The sequence below is a fragment of the Centrocercus urophasianus genome, unplaced genomic scaffold (assembly GCF_019232065.1).
Source record: "Centrocercus urophasianus isolate 14NV4802_14NV808 unplaced genomic scaffold, USGS_Curo_1.0 seq_9, whole genome shotgun sequence".
Lineage (NCBI taxonomy): Eukaryota > Metazoa > Chordata > Aves > Galliformes > Phasianidae > Centrocercus > Centrocercus urophasianus.
In genome coordinates, this window is record NW_024885532.1 from 33,525,153 (window position 1) to 33,546,393 (window position 21,241).

Below are 21,241 nucleotides of genomic sequence, written 5' to 3' on the forward strand. Positions count from 1 at the left end.
ACCACTGAAACCATGAAAAACTTCTGTGAACAGAATACTATGCTTCAGACTGCCATGTTACTAAAACCTCGTCTACACTAAGACGAGTAAGAGTGGTTGTTGACGCACATTCTCATGTAATGAGGCCAATAGTGCTGAGTGCTACCTGGCATCACACAACAGATGTCCTACTTCTGTATTAAGAGTTTTACAGACACTGAAAACACATCATCTGTTTCCCAATCGTCCATTGTTCCACAGCAACTTTAACACAGTCTAATGTACATACGCAGCATTGCCAGATTTATCCCTCTACTCGAGCAAACCTCCCTGCAGCTGAGAGGTTTCCTAGTTTTTTGCTGCTCTAAATATGTAGCCTAAAGCTGTACTAACGCAGGAGTCACAAAGGCATTTTGAGGTCAAGATCCTTGCAGGTTTCCTCACAAAGCAAACATCGTTCTCAACGTGGGCTGCCACGTAGATTACATAATCGCAATGCAAAACTCTGTCAGTTCTGGTTGAAAACAAAGAGAAATCACAAAGCAAATATACCTACCATATCCAGCTCATGAATGAAGGAAATGTAAAATAACTAGTAGATGTGACAATCCGTACAAGAATACTGAAGAGAAAGGAATGAAGATCAAATACAGTAAGTGCTCACCAAAAAAAAAAAAGTAAATGTATTTTTGATGTCTGTAGTTACCATTAAATATGGCATCCCAAAGCTCTATGCAGAGGGCTAAAGCATAAAAAAAATAAAATCAGGATTTTTGTTATTTTCTGATATGTGGCACCTCTATCTCCTTTCATTTATTTTCCCAACTGCTTACTGCAGTGAAAATTCAAGCCCTAACCGGCCCAAGGGAATGGCAGTTTAAAAACTAAAGCTGAAGATAAGAGAATCATGGACTTTTAGACTGTTTTAAATATTTTAAAGTTTTAAAAATATTCTTTAAACAGTCCAAAGAATAAATATAAAATATAATATCTTATAAATGTAGATAAAATCTGAGCAACTGAGTATTAATGGTTCTGAAACAAAGTGTGGGTTGGTTTGTTTTGTGTTTTGTTTTTTAATCATAAACATGATATTTTTTTTTTTAGGAAATCAGTGAAGAACTGAATTCACATCACTAACAGCTCTTAAAAAATAATAATAATTGTTAAACCAAGAGATAATCACAACGTGATTTAGTACATCTTGAAGTTCCTATCACGTTGCTTACAATTAAGGACTGTTTCTGCATAGTGTTTGAATGAGTGAAGATAGAAAGCATGTAGTATTTTCACCATCTCGTCTTCCCCCTAAATTACAAGATTTTTGGAACAGAGACTATCTTTAGGAATTACCTGGAAACATTATTACACATATAGAATCACTGAGATAGTAAATTCATTAAAATCTTTTACAGATGCCCCTGAGCAGCAAGACTTCATTGATTCTATACTTTATCAAATACATACTTGAAATCACATCCATGTATGCATGTACATCCCTGAATACAATCTTAAATTCTTGAGTCTGTCCTGAACAAAAAGGGCATGGGAAGAGCCAAGCAGAACTAAAAATCACGGTGCAGCCCTTTTCAAGCCTCAATACAACCACTATTAACTGCTGTGAGATGTGAAATCACAACTGAACGCCAAGCAGACAACGCGCAGGAGCATTCTGAGAAGACCAGTGCAGCAGTACAGCTTCTGGCTCACCCGTGCCACTCCCTGTCGCCCCAGCAGTAAGTGATAGAAGGGTTATTCTTGCTCATAACAATGCAAAATCAAACTATGGAAATATTTACGTATGTAAGTGTACACGCAGAAGGAACAGCAGGCAATCTAACTGCGGCCATTTTCTTTCACCAGTTCAAGTCAAAAAAAGATTTACAAGAATCAAACTGTTCATTAACATGAAAGAGAAGCAAATACATACAAGAAATCTTTTAAGCAGAAGCATAATGTCACACATCAGGACTGCACACAAGCAAAATTAGATACTAGAAGTTAAATAGGGAAGGAACCAAACATCCTCCTTACCCTCACACACATGATCCTTCCAAGCTCAGCATGGAACCCTCAATTATTTTTATCACGATCAGATGTGGAACATTATTTATCTAACACGCATGCCAAGCATCAGCTACATGCTTCTACTCCAGCAAATTCTTTTTTGAGAGAGAGTAAGAGAAAGTGAGAGAGGTATAAGGAGTGTAAGGAAGAGCACTCACAGACATCACCATGATGGCAATAGAGAGCACGACCCAACTATGAAAATAGAGTGAGCAACCAGCTACACACACACACATACAAAACACACACACACACACACACACACACACACACACAAAAAGTGCTTTTAACCCTTACACATACTGCTTCTACAATTCTTCAAATATATCTACAAACTAAAAAATAAAAGTTTTAGCAAGAATTTTCTGAAAACTTCCCAAGTTTTGACAAGATAGCTTTTTTTCCAAGGCTTCTACTTTTGTAAGGCATTTGTACTAAGCCTCCATGCCACAAGACAGAAGTTAGCAATGTTATGCTTCCTTAAGAGACAAGCTCAGTACAGGATCTTGAACTGACTCTGTGAAGTTACTGACAGCAAAACTGAGTTAAAACAATACAGCTTCGGAGCAGTTCTGGCCTTGCTTTCCAACACCATCCACCAACAGCAGCACAACAGAACAAGATACAGTCACACTGTTCTACTGCCAACACCTCAACAACAATCACATCAATCAGACTATTTTCCCTTTCTTTACTCTTTATTACAGGAGCGAATGCTGCTGCAAGCTATGTGCATGGGGGGAACACAGATACGGACATAAGGTGCACAACAAGCAATCTGGCTGAATCTACAGTATTTTAATAGATTAAAGCAACAATTAGCTAAAATCATAAGGTTATACATAAGATAAAATAACCAACCATAAAGCACTGCAACCAAAATTAGGAATTAAAACATTCCAATCCATCTGTAAACCAAAAGGACTAAAAGTCTTTGCAGAAGGGAGGTACAGACCTTGAATAGCAATTATTTTGCTTTGAGAAGGATAACTCCTAACAGATTGAAGACTATAGAAAAAATAGCACAGTAAGAAAAATGTATTAATATAGTACCAGAAATGTAAAACAAAAGTTATCCTCATTAGTAAACAATGAAAAGTATGGAGAATCATCATATATCAGTTATTTTTTCAAAAGATCATTGCAGAAATATTCCAGCATGACTGAATGGAATGAATCCCATTCAGCCCCCAGTGTGTTGATACTTAGGTATCAGACTTCCCATGAGCACACACGCAGTACAATTCCCTTTCCACCTAAATACCAAATGAACAGAAGCTCTTCTCATATGATCAATTCTTACCTAATGGTAAATACATTTTGTTCTTCTAAACATTGGATACATGGAAACTATCAAAAGTTAGAATCTGATAGACCATCTTTCTGTATTTGTCTTACTGAGAACTCACTGATACAATATTAGAGAGACAACACATAGTGCTGAAACCACATGAGAAGCATTACCAAGGTTTCAGTAAGATCAAGAACCCACAATATATCAAGAGATCTACAGTTACATTCAATAATATTGCTAGATGCTGATTTCTCTGCAAATCTAAGAAGGTCCAGGCTGCATTTGCCATTCACTACCTTTATTTTTCTCATTCAAATAACACAAAGTTTTCATTCGGAAAATGAATGAGCTCTTTGGGCTGCAATCAATTGTAAGACCACGCAGAATGAAACAGAGGTTGAATGAGTTTGCAATTAAAATTAATTTTGTCTTTACATACTAGGAATATAAGAGCAGTGCTACATGATGGAGGTTAAGGAAGCAATTAAGAGATTGGTTTGCAGAAAACTCCAAAATTTACTGAATGGGAAAGCTCTGTATGGGTGTAACCATCTCTTCACAAGCTGAACAATTATCAATCACACACCATACATTGTTTTTTTTACATACAGAAGGTTAAAACAGTGTCTTTGAATTGTTCATTGATATCCTACACATTAATCTTTACAATGCATTGTTACATATACTTTAAATCACGTTTAAATAGGACACTTTGAAAAAGCACAACAGCCTCTTACAGTGTGCTTACCATTAGCTTTGCAACACTCTGCTTTCTGGACATCATTTAAACAGCCCGTTCCATCCACGGAAGTTCTAATGACTTAGATCCTACCTTCCATTACAGAGAGTCACTATTCCTGATGTCACACGTCTTTGTTAGCGAAGTACATATATATATATATATGGTTCAACATGAGATCTCATTCTGTGACTGCAGTTAGCAGAAACGAGATGAAATGTGTTAATTATCAATGCACAATAGCAGAAGTCACCTCCATACAGAGGTTGGAGGGGGAAAAATAAGGTGGGCAGCGGTACTGGGTTGTGTTCTCTTATAGCATCAAGGAGAAACGCATTATTACCTTTTAGGATATTAGCCAGTGTTATTATGAAGCAGTAATTTCAAAAGAAATTGTTACGAGCCATAAGCATCTATGTTAATCAAAAGTCATAAACAAGTATATAAAAGCAAATTAGTTTAATGTGCAAATACTTAACACAAACACAGGTACACAAATATTAAGGGAGGAAAATATTTAACACAACAGCTAACCTGAAATTTAGCTACACAACTGGAACTGCAAAAGTTGTACAGTTTTCCATCAGGCATTGTGGCTTGATACTGAGGTAAAGAGTTTCGTTTACAAAAGTGGCAAATAATTTCCATACCTAAAAGAAAAACGTAGTTTACAAACAAAATTAATACAAAATAGTAATGCAAGAAACACTGGGCTACAGATCAGCTTTTCAGTGCAAAAAGCTAATTTTCTGTTTTCCAGCCAGCTTCTAAGTCACATAACACAAAAAATCTTGAAGAGGCTTTTTTTTGCTGAATTCTTCCATTAAAGCTCAGCACTAAATGTGAAGCAGTACCACCTTCTACAAAACTCAGTAGAGCATTGTGAACTTAAGAGTCTGATGAACCAAGATTACTTCTCCTTTTTGTACTGAAGAACACAAGTTTTGAACTTACTCATCCATTTCTCTCACCCAGGTTAAACATCTTTCTCGAGAATATCTACAGACATTGTAACTACTTCCATCCTTCACCAAAAGACAAAATTTATCAACAACTGCTTGAGGAGATAAAATAGAGTGACTCCAAGTCAAGAAAACATTTATTTACAAGCATGGTAGCTGCACTGTCATTCTGTGGCAGACCAGAACACGTTGTGTCTCAAGCTTTTTCTATCTAAAAGCCTTAAAACTGCTGAAGAGTTCCAGAAATCATGCAACAAGGTCAAAGAGAAGCATCTTTCACGGGTTCCTCTACTAGTGTTAAATATAACACCATCTTTTCATAAAATCTACATTTAAAACCTAAAGTCACTAAGCTTCTTCACAGAGTCATCCTAAAACAAAATAACCCACTCCCAGTGTTCAAACAATAAACAAAAAAAATCCAGTCTACACTTATCAGTGATAAAAATCTATCATCCTTGTCACTTACTTTGTGATTCTGCATGTTTTGATTTGTGTGTGTTCATGCATGCAGTTGAGCAGTATGGCTCCAAATATCCATTAGGTCCTATGCACTGAGTCATGTCAAAAAACCTGCACTGAGCTCTGCAGCCAGTACAAGATGTTAATTTGCCATATTTCTAAAACATAAAACAAAGCAAAACAATTCATTAGTTAAAACTATGTTTGGCTTTTAGTTTTACATTTTAGTATAACAAACAGAGGAAAACTTATTTACTTCTGCAGTTCTCTCCCCCACCAGAACATCCCTATATTAACTGACTCTCACAGTCATCTCAAGTGCAGATGGCACTATGGTTGGGTCTTTCCCTCCTGGAGGGAAAATGGTTAAAATTAAATTTCCGTGTAAAAACAAAAAACAAACACAAAGTCTGAAAAAATAAAATAACAGAATAACCACCCACCAGCTACAAACTGCAAACTGTGACAGGAGAGTACAGGTTCTGATGAGCTAGAGAGTTTGAAACAACAGTTTCTCTCTCCTTGCTGGTGGGACAATGATTGTATGACAAGAAATAGCAGTTTGGCATGATGTAAATAATAGTGATAAACCTGGGGAAAAAGCATTCTATTCTTCACCCAAACACCCTAAATATTACTGAGCTGAAGAAGCTGCTTAATAGAAGCACTCACTGGAAAATTTCTCTAGCTTCTAAAGTCTTTCAGTTCTGGTCTGCCACACAAGAAATACACACTGCAGAGTCACTGTGCTCCTCATCTGACCAATGAGCTGCAACTCCTCACACCCCACAATACACTGAATTCTGGCATCTCTCAAAAATGTTCTCCACAGAAAAGAATAAATGCTCTATAACAAGCAAAGAAAAATACTACCAAGCAGAAATACCAACGGTAAAGCAAGACAAAACTCAGTAATTCTGACCTGCCATTTGCACTATTTTTACCTATCACTGAAGTATGCATCTCATGCACCATGAAGAAATATCTAAATACCTTCCTTGCTCAGAGAGCTCCTAATTTAAACTACAATGAGTCATATCAAACAAACAGACAGACAGCTTACTGGTATTAGAAAATGCTCTACTGACACTTCTTCCACAGAGTGGGTGTAGCACCTTGCAGAGAACAACAAAACTCCAAGATGCTACAGCAATTTCAACATTTGCACATGCCACTAAAATGAAACCTTTACTGTGGATTTCCTCCTAAAAGGAGTCTGTGTCCAGATATCAAGCTTCCACCTATGGGAGAGTATTTTACACGGTTCCAATATTCTGCCTTCACATCTTGCTTTTATTTTTTGTCCTTAAAAATGTACCCAGTACCTGATAATCCTCCTCACCAGCCACAATACTGCAAAAATTCATACTCGGCACCAAGACCAAAATGCAGCCACGGACCTATGAATTGAAGCTACTCTGCCAATACATGCTTATCTTCTCTAGCTTGGTGAAGAGACAAAGCTGGAAATTAAGAATACGTTAAGTCCTGTCAGTGAGAATACAGGTGATCACACTTTATATAGAACTTCACTTATTTGAAAAAGTTCAGTGAAAAATGACCATCAGAAACCTACGTGCATGTACAGTATTTCTAGAACAACACAAAATACAAATCTAGAAGTCCTGGTGGAAATGCGATGATACAGCTTAACAAACAGCATTCAGGAATATAACCACAAAACAACACAGAGTTAAGTGGAACTTTCACAAGTTCTTAGACTGAAAAAAAAAATCGCACTATAGAAGAAGGCAAGACAAAAATACTTTAAAGAAAAAACTATTGTAAGCTGCTTAGTGCTTACTATACTTACTTTGGAAGCAGTTGCTTCCAAAGACTTGCCATCATCTCGTTGAAGCTGAATTTGTGTATTTTTGTTGCTACTGACAGCATTCCCCAAACTTCTAAACTTAAATATTATTTTTTAAAAAAGTAGATCAATGCTGTTAAAGAGACTCAAGTGTATCTGAAGCTGTTAATCAATCAGCATTATATAGCTGCAGTGGAAATATATTTCAATAGTCCTACACAAAGGCTTCCCATTTACTTCTCATGGTTCTCATGTACCATTACATTTGTATTCTCACATTCATCACAATAGCTTGCCTTTCACCTCTGAGAATCTGCAGTTATAATTTCATCCTCTAGGAGTAAAATTTGAGAACCATTTCTCTAAAAGTATTCTCAAAGCTCCAATAAGCAGACAATTCACTAAAACTAAGAAGAATCACATAAGCACATAGAAGATCCCTGAGGCATGTTTCTGGCCCAGAAGCAAGACAAATGCTAATGACAGAACTACAGTACCAAGAGTGGTATATTGAAGGGCATTACAGATCAACTGTTGTCTTTTTTTAAAGTAAGAATTCACTTGCAGTTCAACAGAAAGATGCTGAAGACAAATAAAAGGGGATGGCTCTTCACATAACAAGGTGATCACTTCTTACTGAAGTGTTGCGGATGTTAGCACTATGAGTCCTACAAGCACTCAAAAGATTCACTGAAAAGAGGAAACAGGATCCTTTCTTCTTGAATGTCAGAAGAAAATACCATCAGCACACCTGTCCTCACTCTTCCCTGAATGCCCACTTCCATGCCCTGCAGGTGTCACAGTTCCTGATGTGAACCAGCACACCCATCCTCATTCTCTTACTATGGAATATTTTTCTAACTGAACTTAAACAGTTTTTGCTATACACAAGAAAAAGGGAGTTTAGAAAACAAAGAAAACTAAGAAAAACAAAACCGTATCAGCATCATGAGAAAAAAACCAAAAACTCTATTAGTAGAGATAGTAAAAGAACAAGGAATAGTGAAATCTTCATTATCGACTGAGTAAGGAGGGAAAGAAACAAAACACAAATCTTCCTGATTTCATTATAAACATCACTGCTTTGTTCCTTACTTCAGAAGCACAGAATCACACAGATAGGAAAGGACTTTCAAAGATCTCCAGACATCTCCTGCAATGCCCTGTTCAATGCAAGTCCAGAGCTAGCTGCTCAGATCTTGTTCAGACAAGTTAATCATCTCCAAGGACAGGCATTCCAAAATCTCTTCGAAAAAAAAACCTCTCTGAAGTATTTCATCAGCCTCACGGATTAAAAACAAATGACAAACAAAAAACACCACTATTCCTTGTATCTAATCAAATGTCCCTTTGTTTTAAAATAGTGTCTGTCATCTCTCATCCTTCCACTGTGCACTTCTGTAGCAGCCCAATCCCACCTCCTATGAAATCATCCTCACCTCCCTTTAGCCTTTTCAAACCTGAACTCATATCTCAAAGCTCGTTGTTCCTGGCCTTTGAAAACACCTTGGTAGCTTACCATTGGACCTATGCCAATATTTTTCATTACAGAGAATCCAAAACTGAATACCTTGCTCCAGAATCAGTTTCTGAACTGTAGATAAGGGTGGAAAAATAAGTTCCCTTGACTTGTTCATCACCCTCTTGCTAATACAGTAACAAGTTGTCTACAGAAGCTGTGAAGTTTCCATTCTCCGAGATACTCAAAACGATGGCTTTGGTTCTCACAACCTGCCTGTAGGTGGCCTACATTGAACAGAGGGATGGACACAGTTCTCCAGTTGTATTCCAACTTCAGCCATTCATTCTGTGATTTTGTGGTATTGAATCATAGAATGGCCTGGGTTGAATCACTTAGTTTCAACCCCCCTGCTACTTGCAGGGCTGCCAACCAATAGACCAGGCTGCCCAGGTATTGCCTGTGACGCAGTTGAAAGACTTTACTGTAAGGCACACTGCTAACTTCTGTTCAGTCTGTCCATCACAATACCCAAATCTTTTCCTCCAAAGCTGCTTTCTTGGCAGTCATCTCCCACTCAAGAAGAGAGACTGACTTCACCTTGCTCTCTCCATGATACCTCAAGAGTGGTAAAAAATGGTAATGAGTAAAATGTATGCATTTCAAACTGGCCTCAGTTTCAAAGCTTAAAGATGGAATGAATTCGGCATCAATCACCACGATAGAGTACTAAGCATTTGCCTTCCATGCACAACTTCCCGCAAATTCAAAAAGCTCCATCTCCATGCTATGCCTGTGAGTTTTCACAGTAACCTATGAAAAATGTAAAATTACCATCCTTAAACGTGTTTAAGAAAATGTAAGTAAAAACACTGTTACCAAGTTATAAAGAAAATAGTATATATTAGACTGTTAAGGAGAAAAAGATAAGCTAATAGGCAAAATTTCTAGAAAACGGCAATGATATCCTGAGGGGAAAACTGGTGCCCAAGTACACCTCTCTCTCACTCATCCACCTAGATTTTAGTTAGATCTCATTAGCTTTTGGCCTCTCGCAAAGCATGAAGTTTAAATACCAAAATAAACATTCTTACTTTCATTCTTTCATTACATGTTTGTAAACAGCAGACTTATTAGATTTCTAGATCTACTCTACATTATAGAAATCAGGTCTATTTCATGATGTGTGTCTCACGGTTGGTAATTTCAGGAAAAAAATATGAAAAACATTTCATAGTTTCCAGTTCTTAGGATTCATTAGTTCAGCATACATTTAAAACCTTCGTTCTATCAGCTAGAACAGTATTCCACTCAAATTGGCAGCTACAAAAGTCTATCAAGAAAAAAAGAGAATAACTGGATATACTCCAGAAATAAAGGTACAGCTACAACTGAAATGCAAATTTCTGGAAATAAAATTCATTTGGGAGGCAGTTTATCTTCCTGCCATTATAAGCAATAATCCTTTCAGAAGTAGTCTTCCTTGATATCATACTGACAGGTTCAGGTTTTGAGCTCTTCTCGCATACGTCCACTTAAAGAAACATCAAGCCCAAGAACAAGTATCAGAATAACATTACAATCTCACAGCACTTTAAAAGTAAGCCTCACCTCTGTTTACAACTAAAACTAATTGAAGTCTCCTTTATTGACCTTTTTAGCTGCAAGAACATCTCAATAAAGGATATTAGTGCCTAAGATCTAGGCACTAAGATCTGCTACAAGCTATTATTCTCCATTAAGAGCAGCATTATCTCCTTTACATTCCTTCTGAAGGATGAAGAAAAGCTGCCGTGTAATAGAGTGTTCTTGTCATAATCACTCCCAGGTGAGGACCAGGAGACTGAGAACACTAGAAGAGCAGTTGATTGCTAGAGTGCTATATAGCAGCACAAAGATTTGTTTAGAGACAGGAAGTGCTCTACAATTGATCTCACATGGTCGACGTAAGAAAGATCTGTACATACTGCAGCTTTATGAAGTAACAGTTAACTATTAGAAATAAGATTAGAAATAGGGAAAGCTTCTAGAAAATATTCTGGTGCAGAAACAGAATCAATTTGTGTTCAAATTGAATGTAAAGGATGGAGAAAAACTATTTAAGTAAAACACTATAGATATTCACTACATGGAATTCTAGGGTAACAGAAATGCATTAATAAGGCAACCAAGGAAGCAGCAGCTAAACTGCTTCAGATTTATTTGAAAGGATGGTCCAGATGCATCCAGAAGCAGCACACACATCTAAGAACCAGATGTCAGCAGAATCTGTAACAGCAAAGAAACAAGGAACTATATTATATATTCAGTCTTTTGTAATACCACACTTAAACTATCTAACAAGAACAACTGCAAACTCTTCCCTGCTCCAACTGAAGACTTTAAGATTACTAGCACCTCAAAAGCATTCACACAAGCCTGAAGAGCAAAGGTTGAAGCACTTGCTTCTATGGCCCTTGAACACAAAGCAACTTGTGCTTCAGCTGAACAACCAAGTGAACAGCATGTGCAATAACTTTTCTCTGGCACTGCTGGTGCTTCCCTCTCTTTTAGTCAATTTCATTTCCACTCTCCATTTAGGGAAAACAGAGCTGAAAATCCCTTCTTCCCTCACCTCAAAAAGCTACTGAGTGAAAACTTCTCCTGTTTCAGCTCTGTGGTTTGCCTTTTATCAACCTTCTTCAACGATCCCAGGTGCTGCAGTACACTGACGATGTGGCTATTCCCATTTTAACATCAATACCTAGACATATCACCTCCTTGCTTCTTCTCCGTAATAATTTCTTGTGCTGCCATGCAGAGCACATCTCAAAATTCTGCTATAAGTGCTTCTCTTCAAAAACATACTCTGATGTTCCTATTTCACTTCATTTACAATACATGGGAGAGAAAGAAAATACCCTGAGCACTTACTACTAATATATCTATGTAATGTGTTTTTTTTTTTGTTTTGGTTTTTAATTGAAGAGCAACAGACTTTGCATTTGAAGAAAGACATTTGAAATGGTAAAATAAAGGGTATTAGAATAGGATATCTTCCAGAGCAACTCGACTTGTATCAGAGACACAAGAAACTGGAGGTGTAAAAACCAAGCAGCCTCAAAAAACTATCCAACAAAAAGCCCACAAGAAAAACAAAACAAAATCTGAGCAGGAAGGAAGTGGAAATGACATTAGTCTTTATTTGTCAAGAAACGGCCACTTAAACTATGGAGATGAGGTAGAAAACATCCAGTTATTTCCATTTTAGAGGCATACACAGTATCAGATTTGAGATTATTTAAGATGAGTGACAAATATGACAGATAACTTAATACCAGACTAAGTATTACTTGAAGTTTAGACATTGGGAAAAGTTTTTCCACTGAGGAGGTGGTGAGGTGCTGGAACAGGCTGCCAGAAAGGCTGCGGATGCCCTGTCCCTGGCAGTGTTTAAGGGCAGGTTGGAAGGGGCCCTGAGCAATCTATTCTAGTAATTGATCAAGCAGCTGGCAACCCTGCCTGTAACAGGGGGGGGTGGAAGTTGATGATCCTTGAAGTTTCTTCCAACCCAAGCCATTCTAAGATTCTACGCAGTAAAACAAAAGTAGTTTGCAACCTGAGAAAGAGGGTCTACCATTAAATCAGTTTATCGAAATGGCTGAAACCACAACACTGTCCCTTTAATGAAACCAGAAATATGTTTAAAAAAAAATCTGAGAAATCAGTATTTCTAGGGGCTGCTCAACTCTCACAGCTACTAGTTTTACCAGCTGTACTTACTGAAATACAGCCATTTGTAACAAGAGGTTAAAGAGCAGTGACAATTGCAGGAAGCAAATTATATAACTATTTGTACCATCAAAAAACAACAAAAAATCCACCAAAACAAACACCCAACCAAACCCCCCCAAAAACAGAAGTACAGATCAGTCTGAATACCCAAGAAATATGAAAAAAATCACATGTGATGCATGAAGCAAGTTAAAAACTCTAAACGCTTGACTATAATACTAAGCAATAAGACATTTTAGCAAAGCACTGAATAAACTCTAAACTAGTAGATATCAGTACCTTCTGTGAGAGTAAATATGAACTTTAATAATAATACTGCATTGCAGAACAGCTATGTATGTAATAGCATACACTGAAGGTTCCTAAACCTCTGTACACATAAAGCAGATGGAACAAGTTTTAAGAAGACTTTCACAGAACAAACTGTTAGGCAAAGAATAGTCAAAGTAAGAAAACACAGCTGTCTAGATTGGGCTTTTCCTATTGCTCTTCTGTAAGTGAATAGATAGCTTGAAGGGATGGCACAGCTTGGTTAGTCTTGAAGCCCATTCAGGAAGCCTTCATCTAAACAAGCAAGACAACCCAATATATTCTCATTCAGTGCTGAAGGAAAATTCTCACTAGTTAAGAGATACTGCAAAGCTATTTTTCCTTACAGCACATGAAGACCACTACTTTTAAGAAGCACAAAAAGCAACAAAGTCCAGTGATATTTTTAACAAGAATTTTAGTTACGGAAAAAAGAAGAAAAGCAAGCAACAAAGAAAGAAAAAAGTAAAGAAACATTAGCAAAGAATCAAATGCCTTTCACACCAGAATCAAGAGCACTGGACTGACTAGGCCAGTAAGCAAAGCAGTTAAAGAATGCAGCTGGAAGTCAGGTGTTGCTGGTAGCACAAGCCATGTCATGAAATTCACTTGTTCCTTAGAACAAGGTTGTCAGATTCATACCTGCTCCAACAAACCAGGGCACAAACAAGATTGAAACTACCTTGAAAATGAAGGTGATTATTTTTCTTGGTACGGAGTATCTACAGTATTATCTGGAGCAGAACCACTGAAACAGTGTATGTAACTGCTTTGGTTAATGTCATCACTGCAAGCATATCTGAGGTCTGTTTCAATTTGCTGCACGTATACTGATTTTTAAAATGGGTCATTTCTTGTTTTAATGATGGACACCTACTCAGAGACATCAAAGTGTGTAAGCATTTGCACAATTTTGTAGGCAATATAGTCATCTCCTTGCCAGATGCTAATCTCATTCATCTCCAGGTTGTTTTTTTTTTTGTTTTCTTTTTGCATCTTTAAGTCCTTGCCTCCCTAGATGTGAAGAGCCAGAACCTCAGCTCAATAGCTCAGCTCAATACAATTATTACAATACTAGTCGTCGTTTTCAGGTTTACAAAATAATAATAATAATTAATAAATTCCAGTAAGGATTTTCTCTTGACATCATTTTATCTAAACTGTGATAGTGACTGTGTCTTTAGGGAGATTTTTAATGTCATTTTCTCTCTCACTTTTATTTTATTTTTTTTTAATTAATCAGCTTGACTTGCACTTAGCTTTTCCATGCACTGCTACTTTACTATCAGGAAACGATTCTTGCATACTGTTTTTGCATACAGTCAGTGATCGGTAGTTAGGCTATGACTATCTAAATTTTTGTGGGTTTTTCCCGCCTTCAGAGCACAGTATTTTCCATAGTAAAAGAAACTTCAGCTCTGCAACTTCATCAGTTGTAGGCAAGAAAAGAGCCATCTCCTATCAGGAAAGCAGAAAACAGCACACAGTATTCAAGATCATTTGTCTCGCAGTTTTAAAGCAGATTCTGAAGTAGGAAGCTACAGGCATCCATGGCTTTTAAACATGATTCAGGCACTTCAGAGAAAGACCTACTTCCCATGGCAGGAACTGCTCTTATTTCCCTGCCTCCCACCAATGCAGTCTAAAGCAGAGGAAAGAAACTCTTCGTAAACAATGGATCACTTGAGCTCAGTGGCCATTCCAACAGCCACAGCAATTTTTATTATGCACATCTTAGAAAAGAAGAAAAACTGTCCATGATAAGTTGATAAAAATCGATTTTTCAAATCAGTGTAATATTTATTCAAAAAATAGGGATGAGGTATATAGATAGGTACAAGTAATAAAAACCAGGTTTCGTTTATTGCTGCTACAAAAGTAAAGCATAGTGATAGTCTTATGACATTTACAATATAAACTGCTTAACACAAAGCTCGTACCAGCAAAACCTATTTATTGTACAGTAACGTAAGAAAACATTTGCTGAAACTTATGTGACACACAGTAACAAGTTGTATAGCTGTAATCAAATGACATCAACTTCTCCTACATTATTGACTCCAGTGTTTATTTCAGTATGTAACAGCAACTCTCCCATATTCTCTCTTTCCTTAACAGCCAGATCCAAATCAAAAATTTCCAAAAAAATACTGTTACTACTGAATAAAGAAGCCTATAATTTACTCATCTTGGCCCAATGAGTTTTCAGTGACATTTTCCGAAAACTAAATTCCTTTTCAAAAACAGAATTCCTTGAATACATTCAGTTCAAAAATCTCAATGGAAGCTTAAATGAACCTCGCTAAACAACTAGTTGCTTTGAAATACTAACTGCTGCACCCTGAGCAACTTTGGCACCTACAGCAACATAACAAAAAAGCTCCTAATTCAAAATTAGTTTCCTTAAAAATACCCCCAAACTCTCATGCTCCGTGAGCATTTGAAATCTACCAGTGATTAATTACATTTAATCACCAGTCCAAACAAGATGTACATAAGAACTAGAGTTAAGCTTCGCTCAGCCTGTTACAGTTTCCCAGCACCAAGAAAAAAAAAAATATTAAGAACTTGTCTGAATAAACCCTCCTGTCAGAACTGAATGCACCAAAACAAAATATGTTTCTGAATTTTAAAAGCTTCTCTTAAGGATCTGCACAATAATGTGCAATATCCACCACTATTTATGAAGATTGCGATGTTCTGCAAACTGCTCCTCCTCCCCAAATCAAACTAGAATATGCGACTTGCTACCCACACCCTTCCCATTCTCAAATACACATCTAAACACAATGTAAAAAAAAAAAAAAAACATCTGAACAGAGTACAGTCTGTAATGGAAGTACAGATTTATCATTCAACCTCTCAAAATTCCACGTTCATTTCTTAATTCCATATGCAGTGCATGTTATACTGGTTGTGTGGGAATGTCTCAAGTTCAAAGTTAATCTCATGCCTTTTTGTTTCTTCGAGAGACAGTATTCAACGTTTCTTCAAGTCTTCCCATGGCTTCTGGGCATGCCTATGTTTTTAGTATCTTGGAAACCTATCCTGTCCCTTTTGGATTAGCTGTGACAAAAGAACAATGCTCATGTTATGTTTCCAGTTACGCTATTTACATACGCATGTTTCCAGTATTGCTGTTTGCACATTCCATATACATAAGAACAGACAACCCCAAAACAAAAAGTAGCAAAACTGAACGTTCTAACAGAAAATACAAACATACATGATGCAACGTTATGGAACTTATAAACATCCAGTGCTGGTTTCTTGTTTCTCTTGGGTCACTGGTTTCTTAAAAACGGAAGGAGATGAAGAGCAAACCTCAAAGCAACGTGCAGCACTGGGGCCACTCACATAGTCGAGTGCAAGTTTAAAATCAGGTAAAGAAATTAATTCCTAGTAAAACAGTAATTTCAGATTTCACAGCACTATTACTAGGAACTCAAAGCAGTATATATTGAGGAAAAAAAAAGATAACAAAATCTCCAAATTGCACATAATCCCCCAAAGTATTTAATATTTCAAATATTGTGATTATAACTTAAACCTTCCAACCCATATTAGCACTGGTTCAGAGCTAAGTTTGCTCTGTAAAATGTAAAGTGCATCTCTACTCACCATCAGATTTCTTGATTTGGAATTATTTTTAAGCATAAGAATAAATGAAACCCAAACCAAGTAAAAATGGAAACAGAAACTTTAGCCCACAGAACAATGAAAGTAACTATCAATTTAAAAAACTGTACAGTGAAGGAGATTAGACATAACATAGGTACACAGTCAATGTGTTAGACTATTCTCACAGCAACATCCAACCTACATGCCCCGTGTACTTCTCAAAGTTTCAATTGCATACAAGCCAGCTTTTCTATCCAGAAAAGAACACTGCTTGAGGACTAATAAGCTTGCATGACAGGCTTGTTATTCATACACTCCTAAATGATGCACCCATTAGAAAGAAAGAAACTAAGAGAAGGGTTAATTGCAATGATATTTGATTTATAACAAATATGTACTGTTATTAGAGTAACATCAAAAGAAAGCCAATAGTAAAAGACCCACTTGGGTTAGTTTGTCCCTATTTGTACTCTCGCACTCATTTCATTTTTAGAAATTTTTGTTACTTAAGACTTGAAGATTAAAAAAACCATGTTACAAACAACAGCATACACTTAATGAGTATTAATGCTTGTTTCACTTAAATTTGTAGGTTAAGAAATAATTACCTGCTTGTATTCACCAACGCAGTTCTGACAGCAGAATCTTTTCTGCTGACCATCAATAGTAAGAGTATTGTTTCCAGCTCCTTTACTGGGCAAATACTCCCCACAATGCTCACAGCAATTCATTATTAAACCATTTGCCATCCTGTATCTATTGAAGCAGTGGTCACTGCACAGCTTATGAGTCATATTTTTAAAGCTAACTTCATGACGAATCTAAAAAACAAAAATAAAAGTACTCCATTATCACACAAGCACAAAGCAGAAAAGCCAGAAATCTCACATTCAAGCACAATAACTAAAACCAGATTTTGCTAGCTCACAGAATAATTTAAGGACAGACCATACAATACAGAAATAGAAATTTATTTTCTTTCTGAAGTTGTAGAAAAAAAAAAACAACTTAGACACATTTGTTCTTGTTGCCTACAAGCAAAGATCAGAGAAGAAGGTAATAATTGGATATCTAGAAGAATTACAATTTTATAAAATACTCCTGTAGAGAATGGTGAGAGATATATGCATTAAAAGTTGTGTATATTAGTAATCTGAACTACAGTGGGTCCATCAAGGAAATGGCATCAAGGAAAAAAACCCACATTATTAAGAATTTAGAACTAAGTAGATGGTACTTACTCCAAAGTTAACTGCATAATTTTTCAAAATACAGGGTAAAAAATTCATCTGTATATCCTGGCTTCTTAAATGACAATTTTATTTGCCACCCTGGTAACAACTGCAAGGCTCAATGACTCATAAAACTGTTGGAAGTAACCACTTCATTTTTCTTACAAGTCCAACAACGTCAACAAGAGTAATTTTAATCTGAACTATTCTCTCCCTTCACTCTCTCTTCATGAATATTAAGCTTATCTCATTGCATATGAAAACACTAAATCATTATGCACCTCTTCATTTTCAGTTCTCTCATTTGTAAACTGATATTATTGAAACTATTGTCATTACTGAAGAATAGAATCAAACAAAACCAATCAGACCTCGGTTAGTTTACCACAGATAGTGCATCTTGATTTATTCAAAGCTCCTTTTGAAGGATTCTGTTTATCTTCATAGAACGATAAACATGATGTACTGCAGAACTCCTGGAAAGACTCACTTGAATCAACTTGAGCAACGATGGTACCTTTCATTGTTGTTATATCTCTGAAAGACAAAAGAAATCCTCTAGAGTGTACATATATAAACATATATGCCAAAACAAGAACCCTTTACACCTTGTAACATTCATTCTTCCTTTTAATGCTTTCATTTCAAGCCAGTTCTGTGGGTGCAGAATTGTTAGTCACATGCCAAACAAACAGTATCTTCTGTTAACTAAAATGATTAAAACTCTACCACAAGTTTGCCCAGAAGCTTTCTCACTTGAAATTTCAAGAACAGTTAATAATACTACTAAAGTTCCAAATCATTTGAACAGTTCAGCTGTCCACAAAGCTGCACCTATTTAATGCATTAAACCAAACACATAACCATAAATAACATTAATCTGAAATACAAAACAAATCCTCCTCTCTTCTCCTCTCTTCCCACCAAAGTTAATTTCAAACTTTCATCTTCCACTGTGTGCTGCACATGTAACATGCACCACATTCATCAGCCAGCCTTTCTATCCAGATCTCTCAGCTTTGTAAGGCTGTCCCAATGGTAGTTTCACTCTTAATTTCCAAACTATCATATTGTATGAATTAGAAGTAAGGAAAAGAAACAGATGTGTTCTCCTGTGCCCACTAATCCAAAGAAATATTTTATCAATGTACAGGAAGTGCTACTAGACAGAGAAAATAAAACGTGGACTGGCTAAGTTTGACTCTGTATTGTGATTGAGATTTGCAAAAGACATGCTCCACTCATACACAGGAGCTCTAAAAGTAGGGTGAGTGAGAAAAATGCTGTATGCCTCCCTAAACAGATTCCTCTGAAAGTAGGCCTACAAGAAAGCTGGAAATGGACTCTATCAGGAATTGGAATGGCAGGACAAGGGGGAATAGCTTTAAACTAAAATGGAGAGATTTAAATCAGATATCAGGAAGAAATTATTTAATCTGAAAGTGGTGAGACACTGGCACAGCTGCCCAATGGATGCCCCATTCCCTGAGGCACTTAAGGCCAGGTTGGATGGGGCTCTGGGCACCCTCAGCTGGTGGGTAGCAATCCAGCCCATGGCAGGTAGTTGGAACCCAATGGGCTTTAAGGTCACTTCTAACCCAAACCACTTCATGATTTTTGCAAATAAACTCGTCCCATCCCCTCAGCATTACCACTTGCAAGTCTGTCTCCTGCTGAAGGAAACTCGGCAGCTTTTGGTTTGCCTTTCAGCAAGCTAGAAGAGATTCAGGTTAGGGAGTGACATGCTTCTGGTTTGCAAAACAAAGCCAAAGCCTGCCCTGAGGATCTTAAGAGTTTCTGGCTGGACTCTATAAGGATTTATAAACACAATTAGCTCTCAACAAAGTAGATGAGTCTGAGATCAAAAAGCTTTAATCTTCACGTAAGTTGTTGCTGTTTTTTACGTAAGGGTAGTGAAGCAATGAAACATACTGCCCACCAATGTGGTAGATGCACAATCCCTGGAAATACTCAAGGTGAGGCTTGAAAGATACCAGGCTTGCTAGTTTGGAGAAGTTCCTCACTTGAAAAGTGAAGAATAACCTCACCTCAAGAAGCGTCTAAGTCTGACTTCACAGAGATTCCTTAGAAATCAAACAACTACGCAAACTATTTTAAACAATGCAAAAAGGCTAGGAATCTGTTATTTTCCCATGATTCATAAATAAAGCATTTTCATTTGCATGTTGCTGAAGAGCAATCTTTTTATTTCTGACTGAAATCTTGAAAACTCGTGGCTAAGTTAGTGTTCTCTTGAGAATTGTTCTTTGGATATACTTACCAGTGCACTGGTGCACAGCCATGAGTTTTCAAGATTTCAGTCAGAAATAAAAAATTACTCTTCAGCTTTATCTATAATCTATGGAAGAATATTTACCATACAAAAGGGGCATAAAAAAAAAAAAAAAGGAATCAGTGAATCAGTGTACAAACCATCAGAAAGAATACAGTCTTAATTAGCTCCGTAGAGGTAACTGCTCAGAGAACGGGAGCTTTTACATCTATTTTAAAAGAACTAAAATATTAAATCTGAGATATTTAAGTGTACCAAGGTATGAAAACAAAGGATATAAATACTTCCTATACTGTGATACTGAGTCTCATGAGAAATGAAAATAGACAGATCTGAATTGAATACAAGCCATGCATTCACCTCACTGCATATTAATATAAAGCTTCCATTAGTTCAAATACACGATTCTGTGATTCAGCTACAATCATCTTCTCCAAAACATTCATTAATAAAGGCAGTCCTTACTAGAAGCCTTCTTTAGTTTGGTAAGAATTAATCATTCAATTAGTATCAGTGCAGGGCATACCAGACTGAGATTTTACTGGAAAAGGTACAGAAAAGTATGAGTACCTCAGAACTGGTATAGCAACCGAACAAAACAGTACAGCTAGTACACCCAGCACTAGGAAAATCAAATCACGGAATCACAGAATGGTTTGGGTTAGAAGGGACCTTTATTTCCAACCCCCCTGCTGCAGGCAGGGACACCTCTCTAGACCATGTTGTTCAAAGCCCCATCCAGCCTGGCCTTGAACCCCTCAAAAGAGGGGGCATCCACAACCTCTCTGGACAACCTGTTCCACTGTCTCACTATACTTACAGTAAAGAATTTCTTCCTAATATGTAGGCCAAATCTACCCTCTTCCAGTTTAAAGCTATTAGGCTTCATCCCGTCACTACACGTCCTTATTAAAAGCCCCTCCCCAGCTTTCCCGTAGGCCCCTTCAGATACTATCTTCGAATTCCCCTTTGGCAATTTTGAGCTATGGAAACAGCTGAAAAATTTCAAGTCAAACCTATCCAATAATTCAGAATAAGCCACTCTGAAGTATGCTTGTCACCCTTTCTACTATCCCCTTAAGTTGTAACTTGAAAAGTTGTCATTGCTGCACATACTCTATGGGACAAGTTCAAAACTTCTCCTCCTCTACATACATGGTCAACACTGAAAGAGTTCAGTTTTCAGTTTCTACTTTCTTTAGATCTCTTGACTTTGTATCTTCTACTTTCAAAATGAATG

At 36.9% G+C, this 21,241-nt stretch overlaps 1 protein-coding gene across 11 annotated transcripts in view; it reads right to left on the reverse strand.

Moving 5' to 3' along the window:
• Positions 1–21,241, reverse strand: part of ZMYM2 (zinc finger MYM-type containing 2) — an 89,001-nt gene that overhangs the window by 38,895 nt on the left and 28,865 nt on the right. For 10 of the 11 annotated variants that reach the window (XM_042838992.1, XM_042838991.1, XM_042838990.1 and 7 more), the window contains 4 exons: positions 18,080–18,245; positions 17,085–17,297; positions 5,511–5,661; positions 4,614–4,729 (listed from right to left, as the gene is read on the reverse strand). In XM_042838992.1, coding sequence (XP_042694926.1) covers positions 4,614–4,729; positions 5,511–5,661; positions 17,085–17,297; positions 18,080–18,245 — 646 coding nt within the window. The remainder of the gene's footprint in view (positions 1–4,613; positions 4,730–5,510; positions 5,662–17,084; positions 17,298–18,079; positions 18,246–21,241) is intronic. The other variant, XM_042838995.1, reaches the window with a different exon arrangement.